Source organism: Sorex fumeus, unplaced genomic scaffold (genome assembly GCF_029834395.1).
Source record: "Sorex fumeus unplaced genomic scaffold, SorFum_2.1 ptg000111l, whole genome shotgun sequence".
Taxonomy (NCBI): Eukaryota; Metazoa; Chordata; class Mammalia; order Eulipotyphla; family Soricidae; genus Sorex; species Sorex fumeus.
This window is the reverse complement of record NW_026606168.1, coordinates 9,220,154-9,231,886: the sequence shown is the minus strand read 5'-3', so window position 1 is coordinate 9,231,886 and position 11,733 is coordinate 9,220,154. Positions and strand designations below refer to the sequence as shown.

At 47.8% G+C, this 11,733-nt stretch overlaps 1 protein-coding gene across 2 annotated transcripts in view; it reads left to right on the top strand.

The window, feature by feature from the left end:
- The first annotated feature begins 258 nt into the window (after positions 1-258).
- Positions 259-11,733, top strand: part of SPPL2A (signal peptide peptidase like 2A) — a 51,402-nt gene continuing 39,927 nt past the window's right edge. For both annotated transcript variants that reach the window (XM_056135405.1, XM_056135403.1), the window contains exon 1: positions 259-428. In XM_056135405.1, coding sequence (XP_055991380.1) covers positions 366-428 — 63 coding nt within the window. In that variant the 5' untranslated portion in view covers positions 259-365. The remainder of the gene's footprint in view (positions 429-11,733) is intronic.

The window sequence follows — 11,733 nt, the reverse complement described above, 5'->3', positions numbered from 1 at the left end:
CCTGCTGGATGATACTGGAGTGACGCAAGGCTCGGAGCACCTGACACCCAAGAGCGGGAGCCCGGGGGAGCCTCCAGCGGAAACGGGCCTCGAGAAAAGCCCCTTCCCCCGCGCCCGAGGAGGAGGCGGCGGCGGGCCGAGCGCCCCGAGCCCCGGCAGACCCCGGCAGGACGCGCGGCCCGGGCAGCGCACGTGCGCGCCGCGGGGTTTCCCAGCCGGGCGCGCGCGGCCGGAAGCGGAAGTGGCGGGCGGCGGCGTCCCCGGCGACCGCGGCCGCTCCCGCCAGCCCCGCCGCCGGCAGCGTCCGCCGGGCCCCGAACAGCGCCGCTGCGGGCTCGCCTCGTCCGCCGGGCACGCTCAGCCCGATGGGGCCGCCGCGACCGCCGCCCCGCGCCGCCGCGCTGCTCTGGGGCTTGCTGCTCCCGCTGGTAAGGGGGTGGCCGGGCGCGGGGCGGGGCGGGGCGGGGCGGCGCCTCCCCCGCCGCCGTCCTCCCTCCGCGGCCGCCGGTGCTCCCAGCGGCCTCTCCCCTCCCCTTCCCCCCTCCTCGCCGCCCCCTCTCCCCGTGCCCTCCCGCGCCTCCGGGCGCCCCTCTCCCGGGGAAGGCCGGCACGCCACTTGCCTGGGTGCTGCTGGCTTCGTTTTCGCACTCCTGTAAAGCCAGAACAAAACTTTTCTCTCTCCCCACCAACCCCCCCTCCTTTTCCTTTTTTGCTTTTGCTTTTCTTTTCTCCAGTTTGCAATGGATTCCCGACTGTCGGTTTAACCCAGCGCACCCTCCCTCCCTCCCCCCCACCTTCTCCCTTTCAGGCTTCTTAAGGTCTTTGCCCTGGAAAAAAAGGGGGGGGGGATATTTAAATAGAGATGCACAAGGTCTCGGGGATTGTTTAGAGGCTTCTTGTCTGTGCTTTATTTGGATTGCTATAAATGCAGGCTCACACACCCCCTACCCACCCCCACCCCCCACCCTTGGTTTCCTGCCTCCCGGAATGGTTCGTTTTGATTTTCTTTTGGCGTGGGTGGGGGTGGGTACGCAACAGTAAGACATTTCACAGGATTTTTGAAAAAAAACACACCCAAGTGTAGCGCCTTTAATGATATTCAGCCCAAAGGGAGAGTGGGGTGGGTTAGGGAACAATTCCCTACTACGGATGTGTGCACACATTTTTCCTAAATGCTGAAAAAGTCACCCTATTTGCACATTGCCCGGCGGAGCCTGGCGCTTCCGCGAGGTGTTGGGTCGCTAGCTCCGGCTTTGCTTGCAGTTTCCTGTTAGTATCCCCCAGGGAGTTTCCGGCTGGAAACTTTTCTGGGCGGGACCATTGATAAGGGTGTTTACTTGTTTGCGTTAGAATGGGCGACTTCTGAGCCTGTTTCTCTTTGATTCCAAGGCTTACTACCAGTAAGTGACTGCGGTTAGGAAAGTGCCTTTCCGTTTATTCAGAAGCCAAAGTTGAAGCCTTGAAACGGGTTACAAGTGCTTTGCACTCTGCGAGGTAGCATTTGTCATTTCTTTCATGAAAGACTGTGCCCCCAAATTGCTTTGGGATGGGAGGCTGGGAGTACAATATATGTACCTGACAATTTGTTTTGAGAGAATGTAACAGCATGCTCTGTGCTTCTTTCAGTGCTGTGTGCCATATGGTCAGTTATATGACTCAAAGAGAACAAACCAGAAAGTGGGTCAGTACACACAGAACTGTCACCTGGATCTAAAACTTGTGTTTTTGTTAGCACTGTCCTCCCATTGTTTGTTCATCGATTTGTTTGAGCGGGCACCAGTAACGTCTCCATTGTGAGACTTGCGGTTACTGTTTTTGGCATATCGAATACATCACGGGGAGCTTGCCAGGCTCTGCCATGCCGGCGGGATACTCTCTGTAGCTTGCTGGGCTCTCTGAGAGGGACGTAGGAATCTAACCCGGGTCGGCCGCATGCAAGGCAAATGCCCTACCCGCTGTGCTATATCGCTCCAGCCTGGAGTGTGCTTTTGATCTTTATTTGAACTTGAAGATTTTTTTCAGTATCAAGGATTGAACTCAGGGCCTCACACATGAAAAGCAGGTGTTCTAGCACCAAGCCAGATCCCCATCTTCATTTGAACCTCTTTAGGTAATTGCTGAGTGTCTTTATGACACCCCCCAAAAATCCTTTTCAAAACTAATGTCTGAATAATAAAATCTTTGCTCCTAAACTCACACAGGAATTCTCACGGAAAGCCCTGAACCCTGTCAGCCAATAAATGCAAGTATAATTTTCACAGAATTTCAAGGACTTCACAAACTACAGGTTATTCCTGGTCTAAGTTTCAGTGCGTCTGGAGCTTGGGATGTAACTCAAGTGGTAGAGCATGGGCCTTCATGTGTGAGGAACATAAAAGATTGGTGCAAGGTTGGAGACTGAATACATGCAGGAGGACCCCATGCCTTTGGTCCCTGACCCCCCAAGTATGATTCTGCCCCTTTCAAGTACGACAAGGTGTGATCTTGTGGCTAGCCTGTTCCCCATGGCCCCGTGTTCTAGATTTTAGTCTTTTAATATTGCACCTGTGTGGTATTTTTTTTTTTTGTGCCCAGAGGGATAATTCTGGACTCTGTACTTCTCAAGTATATAGTCCTGGGGTTCTTGTGGGATCTAATATTCTACTAGACAAATAGAATATCTACAAAGTGTGTGTGTGTGTGTGTTTGGGCCACACCTGGCGATGCTGAAGACTGCTGGTTCTGAACTCAGGAGCCACTCCTAGAGGGCTCAGGCGATCACTCAGAATGCAGGGGATCGGAACCTGGGTCAGCCACATGCAAAGCAAGTACCTTACCCATTGTACTATCTCTTGCTTGGGCCTGCTACAGATAGTTTGCCTCTATTGTATGCCAGGCACTGTGCTGGTGACTGAATAAATTGACAAGAGTGTTTCTAGTTATATAGATTTTTATTTCTTTTGGGGGGAGGACCACACCTGACAGTGCTCAGGGCAGCCTGGGGTGCTGACTGTCAAACCTGGGCTTCCTGCCTGCTTTACATGTGCTTAGTCCAGTTGAGCTATGTCTCTGGCCCTGCTCAGCTCTTTCTCAGTGCCAGCTAGTATTACTGATATTCTTTTATTAATTTTTTTTCAGTGAATTCATTTTCTATTTGCTCCTTCCTTCCTTAGTTTTCCTGAAATGATCTCTTATTTGTTCTTCTCTTTCTCTGAGGAACACTTTTCCTTAACTGGGCTTGGCTCCCTCCTCCTCTGCGTATTTACTCAGTACGTAGTTTCTTCCTGTTCAGCCTGAAGGTTTTTAATTTGCTATCTTCCATTCTGTCCCCCTCTGCTTTCCTAATCTTCCATTTCCAGGTGGCTTGGCTGAGTTGAATTAATGATGCCAGCTCAATCATTTCGTTTCTCCTCTCTTGAAATTGGCATTGCTGGAACTTTTGTGCCTTAGTCATTAAGAGCAATGCCATAGCAGTACTCCTACATTTTTTTTTTTTTAAAAAAGAGCAATGCCATCATCCTTGTCTAGGTGCAGCACCCGATCTCTAGAAACTACTGCCGTGGCCTTGCTGAAGAGATAGGATTTAGGGTTGGAAAGGCATCTGTAGTCTGCTTGTCTAGTTTTCTTTCATTCTCTTTTCTTTTTGGGGAGTTGAGGGGGTGGCGGGAGGGGAAGCATACCCAGCATTGCCCAGGGTTTACTTTTAGCTCTAGACTCAGGGATCATTCCTTGTGATCCTTAGGCCTATATGTGGTGCTAGGTGTTGATCCTGGGTAGGCCACATGCAAGCCAGCACCCCCCTACCGACTGTACTATCTCTCCAGCTCCTTATCCTTTTTTTTTCTTTTCGGGTCACACCTGGCAATGCATAGGGGTTACTCCTGGCTCTGCACTCAGGAATTATCCCTGGCGGTGCCCAGGGGACCATATAGGATGCTGGGAATTGAACCCGAGTCAGCCGCGTGCAAGGCAAACGCCATTCCTGCTGTGCTATCACTCCAGCCCCTCCTTATCCTATTTTTTGCAATCCTTATCCTATTTTTTGCAATCCTTCTGAATGCTTATAGTGTAAGCAAAAGGAGAGAATAAGTTGGATCAGGAGAAACAGGATCCAGGATGTAAAGATCTGTCAGATTTCTCCATATTGCAAAATAGAATAAGAAAGCCTGTTCTGAGAAGAGCATGAATAGGAACAATCATTTGGTAAAAGTTTATGGGATTATTCCTAACAGCTGCGTAATATTCCATTGTGTAAGTGTACCATAGTTTCTTTTACCAAGCATCTGTTCTTGGGCACTTGGGTTTCTAGATTCTGGCTCTTTGTGAATAGTACTGCAGTGACCATAGAGGTGTAGATGGCATTTCTGTGTGTTTTTGGGCCCCTGGGGTGAAGTTATGAAATTCTCTTATAAGTGGATAGACATGGAGAGTATCCTGCTGAGTGAGTCAGAAGGAGAGGGATAGACATAGAATGATTGGACTCATTTGTGGGATATCAAAAAGAAACATTATATGAGACTGATATACCCAAGGACAGTAGAAACAAGGGCCAGGAGGATTGGTCCACGTTTGGAAGCCTGCCTCAAGTGCTGGGGAACAGGGCATTTGGAGTAAAGAAGGGGACACTATGACAAAGATAACTGGAAATGATCACTCTGGATAAGAATTGCATGTGGAAAGTAGGTAAAGGAACAAACATGATAACTTCTCAATTATTGCAAACCATAATGCCCAAAAGTGGGAGAGGGAGACATGGGCGGGGTTGGGGGGTGTAGAGGAAGAAAGAGGGAGGGAAATGGGGGACATCGATGTTGGATGTTGGGAAATGTATGTTGCTGGAGGGATGGGTGTTGACTGAAACCTGACCATGAACAACTTTGTAACTGTATCTCATGGTGATTCAATTAAAAATAATTAGTTGATCTTTTTTTAAAAAAATGTTTATGGAATTTGCAGAGCAGAATCATTGAGCTGCAGGAGATAAAATGAAAAAAAGCTCTGGACTTTGATTTGCCAGGCTGGGATAATAGAGCTACTTGTTGAAAATGTGCCTTCTTTTTTGCTTCTGTTTTGTTTGGGGGCCACACCAAGCAGTTCTCGGAGGTTACTCCTTGCTCTGCACTCAGGAATCACTCCTGGCAGTGCTTAGGGAACATATGAATGGATGGAACCTGGATTGGCAACATCCCCTTTGTACTACGGCTCCAGCCCAAAATGTGTGTTCTTGAGAGGAAGAAATGACCCCAGAAGTGCTTTGGTGAACTACAGGGCTTCCTCGTTGGTTCCAGTAAATCTCCCTGCCTTTGTGGCTGCATCCCAGAGCCATGAGTGTTGACTCTTACCCCAGTGAGCTTGGCCATGGGTTTAGTGGGTTATTTTTGCACCCTAAAATCTGATGAAATTTGTCTTGATAAATTTCGGACTTCATTGGTTCCCTTGGATTTTTCCCTTTTGGAATGGGAGTCTGTCCAGCGTTATATTTCGGAGGCACATCACTTGTCTGGTTTCACATGTTTGCAGCTGGAGAGAAATTTCGCCACTAGGTAAATCCTATCATAGGTCTCACCCGTAGCTAACTTGGATTGTATCTAGATAATTCAGGATTTTAGAGTTCTTGCTAGATTGAGTATAGACTTTGAGGGCAGGACCGAGGAGATGGTTCAAAGGATTGAGCATCCGCTTTGTATGCAGAAGCAATGGGTTCGATCCTTGGCATTGCATGACCCTCAGAACACCACCTATATGTGTGGGCGCACTGCCCACCTCGATCACTTCACATCCCGTTACTCATCAATTTGTTCTAGCAGGTGCCAATAACGTCTCCATTCGTCCCTGTTGCGTGCTAGTGTAGTCCAATGGCGTCTGCTTGTTCTAGGAACACAAAGAGCCTCAAACCAATCATTCAGGGTCTTGATGAAGAAGTCTGACCATTTCGTAGGTGGGTGGCCATGCGATCTGTTGACGTCCCGTGGAATCCAATTGGTAATGGCTCTAGTCCAGCGGTCATCTCTGAATCTCATTACGTGTACAGCCCATCTGATTTTCACTTTTCGGACCATGTGGCTGCAAAGCGGCCACGCAACACATCATAAGATATTTAATACCCATCTTCTAAGAATACCGCACCATATTTGATATGGTTCAACTATGGTTTGAACCATGGGAACACCTGCAAGGGTGATTAGAGGCCGCCCTAAAAGCCTCTATCCCTCTCAGAGAGCCTGGCAAGCTACCGAGAATATCCCACCTGCACGGCAGAGCCTGGCAAGCTATCCGTGGCGTATTTGATATGCCAAAACCAGTAAATACAATGGGTCTCATTCCCCTGACCCTGAAAGAGCTACCAATACGGCAGTGGCAGCGTTAAGAAGGATGAGGAAGGAGACACTGATAAAATCTCAAGGCTGAGCTAGGCTGCCAAAATGAAGGACAAAAAATGACTGCCCAGGGGCTGGAGTAATAGCACAACGGGGAGGGCGTTTGCCTTGTACACGGCAGACCCGGGTTTGATTGCCAGCATCCCATATGGTCCCCTGAGCACCACCAGGAGTAATTCCTGAGTGCACAAGCCAGGAGTAACCCCTGTGCAAAGCCGGGTGTGACCCAAAAAGAAAAAAACAAAACAAAAAAATGACTGCCCACCTATCAAAAAAAAAAAAACTTCGCAGGTAATTGGGTTGGAATGAATGCATTTTGCATATGAGAAGGCTAATGAATGTTTGAAAGATTGGGACAGAGTACTGTGTACTGAAATGTGTCAGTCCACCCCATTCTTATTTCTCTTCTGTGATATTTGCAGATTGGAATTATCTCCTAACTGGAGAGAATTCAGCTTACATAAATTCATGACAGCACAGGGGAAACAGGCGTGCTCCAAGCAGGAACCAGCCATTCCGCCACCTTGATCTTCTAGCCCTGTAGCACTGTCCTGTTGTTCGATTTGCTCAAGTGGGCACCAGTAATGTCCCCATTGTGAGACTTGTTACTATTTCTGGTATATCTAATACGCCACGGGGAGCTTACCAGGCTTTGCCATGTCTTGTAGCCCTAGATAAGAGAAAATAAATTTGGGTTGTTTAAACTTCTTGCTCTGGGATATTTTGTTATGGCAGCCTGAGCTAAGAATATATAATTGTGAATGATCAGAAAGGTATTTGGGCCTAACTTTGGACTATGTAGAAAACTATAACTGCCTTGCCTACCAAGGGTTCTTTCACCTCTTTTACTGTAATTGATTTGAAACTTTTACCTCTGCAAAGAGAAAGATTTTTGTGAAGAAAGAGATGATTCCTGTGTTGCTGTGGTGCAAGGACATGATCGCATTAGCCGTGATTTCATTCATTCCTGTGATTTCATTGCATTAGTACAGCACTCCACTGTAGCACTGTCCTCCCGTTGTTTATCTATTTGCTCAAGCGGGAAACGTCTCCATTGTGAGACTTGTTGTTACTGTTTTTGGCATATCGAATATGCCACGGGGAGCTTGCCAGGCTCTGCTGTGCAGGCAGGATACTCTCGGTAGCTTGCCAGGCTCTCTGAGACAGGTGGAGGAATCAAACCCGGGTTGGCCGTGTGCAAGGCAAACGTGCTGTGCTGTCGCTCCAGCCCGTTGTATTATTATATTTCTGCTTTTCAAAGATAGACTCCCCCTGCCCCCCCTTATTCTGGGGATCAAATCCATGCTTCTAAATATGCAAAGTATGTGCATATCCCTAGCCCTAGATTATTATCCTTTTTTCTTTGTTAGTTTCTGGGTCCCGGGACATTGCTCAGTGACAAAGTGCCTGCCCTGCAGGCGAGAGGCTGTGAGTCAGATCCCCACATTGCCAAGTGCCATTCCTAGCAGTGCTAGGTATGACCCTCAGCCCTCTGCCGAATGAGACCCTAGGTGCACTGAAACCAATTACATACCCCCTGGATCCCAGCACCACTGCACATACAAATGCTAGTTCTCATTATAAATTATGTTGATTAATAAAATTTGCCCCTAAAGCTCTAACTCCCAACCTGCATATTTGGTATCTAAAATTCGAGGCCTACTTTGATTTGTATATTTCATGCAGAAAGAATCTGGGCAGGTTAATCAGAGTGAGTGCTATCTTCACACGTTGCCTCTTAAAAACTGAGGAGCTCATTCATCTAGTGGTTAATAGAGATCCCATGAGCTGGCTTTGATTGACACCTCCACTATGGAGGTGGGCAGGGAGGCTGGGATCCAATAATCCATGTGAACTATGGTTTGAGGGAACATAATGGGTGAGATTGAGAACTGCTGCCAAGAGACAACATTGCCAGCAGATTGCAGATACAGTGTGCCTCTCACTTCTTGAGAAAATCCCTAGGAGGACTTTATTAACCTCTACAAGGTCGAGGAGTCTCACAGCTCCTCATGATGAAGTCTGTAGTGTTCATAGATAAACATCAGAACACTTCTTGGATACTTAGTGGAAATAGTTAGGGCCCCAACTAGGGTATGTCTGCTGGATTAGAATTAGTGTTTTAACATGAACTTAATTAAACGTCATTAAGCACAGATCTTTAATAAACCATTAACACATTGCTAGTCAGGAGCCAGAACCATAGCACAGCGGGGAAGGCACTTGCCTTGCATACATCAGACCCAGTTTCTATTCCTGGCACCATATATGGTCCCCAGAGCCCCCTGAGTGCAGAGCCAGGAGTGCTGGCAGGTGTGGGCGAAAACCCCAAAATAAATAAGTAAAATAAATTACTGTTCAGATTATTGAGTATAGTCGCCAGGAAAGATAGTCATATTTGTCTAATCTTTTGGACCTTTATACGGGAATTCAGTAAAGACTGGGGTGAAGATTAACATTGCCTTGTTCAGAGCATCCTCTTGATCAGACGCAAATGGGCCAAGATAGGGGGCTGGAGTGATAGCACAGCAGATAGGACGTTTGCCTTGTACGCGGTTGACCAGGGTTCGATTCCTAGCACCCATATAGTCCCCTTAGCACCGTCAGGAGTAATTCCTGAGTGCAGAGCCAGGAGTAACCCCTATGCATTGCCAGGTGTGACCAAAAAAGCAAAACAAAAAAGGGAGCCAAGATAAGAAATCCCGGCATGGAGCACAGCAGTAGGGCGTTTGCCTTGCATGCAGCCAACATGGCCGACCCGAGTCCGATTCCTCCGTCCCCCTCGGAGAGCCCGGCAAGCTACCGAGAGTATCTCGCCCGCACGGCAGAGCCTGGCAAGCTCCCCGTGACGTATTCGATATGCCAAACACAGTAACAACAAGTCTCATGATGGAGACGTTACTGGGCCCGCTCGAGCAAATCGATGATCAACGGGAGGGCCTTTATTAAATTGTTAGGTACATTTTAACTAGAGAATTGTTATTTTCATAAGGAATAAATACATGAGGATTTAAATTTGGATAGTAGTGTCAGGGTTGAAAGAGACCTTTTGAAGGAGAAAGGAAGATAGAAAACAAATAAGCTAGATACGCGAGGCAAGGTCATGAAAGAGCTCTCAGGCTGTGCTTTCGCTCAGTCGGGAGTAAGAACAGACCTGTTCCCAGTGGGTAATATTGGGCTGGTGAGTCAGCATCAGAAGGCTGCTGGGCTGCAGGCCAGGACTTGAGTCGCTCATGGTTGGAAGCACCACCAAGGGTTTGGAGCTTAAAGCTTGGATGTAGCCTCAAGAGCCAGGGTTGCAAATGTCAGTGCAGAACTGACTCAGTGTAACTGTTCTGACGAAATAAAGCTCCTCAGACAGCTCGTCTTTCTTTTTTTCTTGTTTAAGTGTGATTGGTTTGGGAATGTGGGGAAGTTAGGAGTATACCTCCAAGATCAAGAGTTTAATAAGGGGCCGGAGAGAGAGCATAGCAGGTATAGTGCTTGTCGTGCACATGGCCCACCAGAGTCCCAGAACTGCATGCGTTCTCTGAGCAACTCTGATCCCTGAACACTTCAGGTGTGACCCCCAAAACAAAATAATAGGGGGGCTGCAGCTAAAGTACAGCGGGTGGAATGCTTGCCTTGGTGCAGCCATGTGTGGCCCTAAAACCAATTTAAACCTTCTTCCCCACCACACACACACACACACACACACACACACACATAATAGGGCCGGGGATGTGAGTCACCAGAGAAGTGCACAGCTTGCATGCATGAGATCTGCATTTATTCCTTGACACCTCAAAAAAAAAAAAAAAGACTTTAAAAAAATGTAGCATATGCCCTAACAATTGTCCTATTTTACATTTTTGGTGACACATACCAGGCAGAAAGCTGTTTAGAAAGACAGTGGCCAAATGAGTAATCAAGTACACATTTGGATAGACTTAAATATAAATATTCTTTGATTTGAAATATAATTAAAACCATGTAATCTGGGAAGATAAATTGGAAATGTTTTGTGAGCAGCAGAGTACTCCATGGAATTCTGCGAGGTCAACTGAAAGGAAAAAATGTACTTCATACTGTGAGTAATTAAACTTGTTCTTTCACATCTAAGGATTAAGTAAAATACAGTTATGTAAACACACTGGTTTGATCATTTATTGGCTCTGGATGACCAGTGTGTCCAAGATGAGTGATGGGTCAATTGTCATAGGAAAGAAATTCCATTCAGTTCTAGAGTTCTACACTTTGGGATATTTGGAAGAGAATGCGTGAAGCACTGGGAGTTTGGAATATTTAGACTCTGGGAGGAACTCATTTGGGATTAGAGGAGTTTGTTGGTAGGAGACCCGTGCCAGTTTTATAGAGGAGGGCAGGTAGGCAACAGATACACAGGGTCGTTAGACTAATAGCGAACACCGAGGCTGAGGGGTAGAAGATAGTCTAGGAGTGAAGGTGCTTACTTTGTAGCAGTTGACTGGTGAGATTGCCAGCACTGCTTGTTCCCCTGAGCATAAAACTGGAAGTACTTCCCAAGCACTGCCCCGTGCGGCTCAAACACCACCTTGGCTAGGTGCCCCCAGCAGTAAATAAAAGTGAAACTGGGGGTTGGAGGCTGGGCTCTAATCGGGTCCTGGGGATCTAGCTGCAAGGGACTTGAAGTGCCAGCAGAGTTGAAAGTCACTGGCCTGGGTTTTGGAAAGCTCAGTTCTTACATTGGCCTCTTGAGACCACATCATTTTGGTCATTTGGCCTGTTTTAAGTGTAGAATGAAGGAAATGGGTTAAAGGCCAGGCTAGGGTTGATTACAAAAGAAGATCCAGAGATTTTTGAAGCAGGTCTCTAACTTGAACAATTGAAAAGGACAGTGTTCTGGGCCAGGGGTGTAGCTCAGCAGGAGAGAGCATGTCTCCATGGGTGAGGCCCTGGGCATCCATGACTGCCCCTCCGCCCCCCGCACTTGAGCAGACACTAGCACAGTAGACTCCGGGGCTCACCTAGTTTGGTCCTTAGTGTGTTTGAGTCCCACCTCTGCTGTTGCTTAGTCAGGGGCCATTTAACCCTTGTAAACTCAGGATAATATTCCAAGATCACAGGTGAAAATTGCATATCTGGGTGGTGGTAGGGTTGCGGGGAGGGGAGAACAGCACGAGAATAGGAGGCAGACAGCAGGACAAGGGGGCCACTGGGAAGGTCAGAGGGGGGCCAGACTGGAAGCAAGTTGAGCAGCTGCTCTAGGCATCCCAGCAGGATTCCCCCGCAGCTGTGTGGCCTTCCTGCCTCAGTTCTCTTATTCCTCAAGGAGTGATCCGAGATAAGCCACGTCAGTAGTATCACCTGCGAGTGCACGTGCCCCCCAGGACTCCTACAGACAATTTCTGGTTTTACA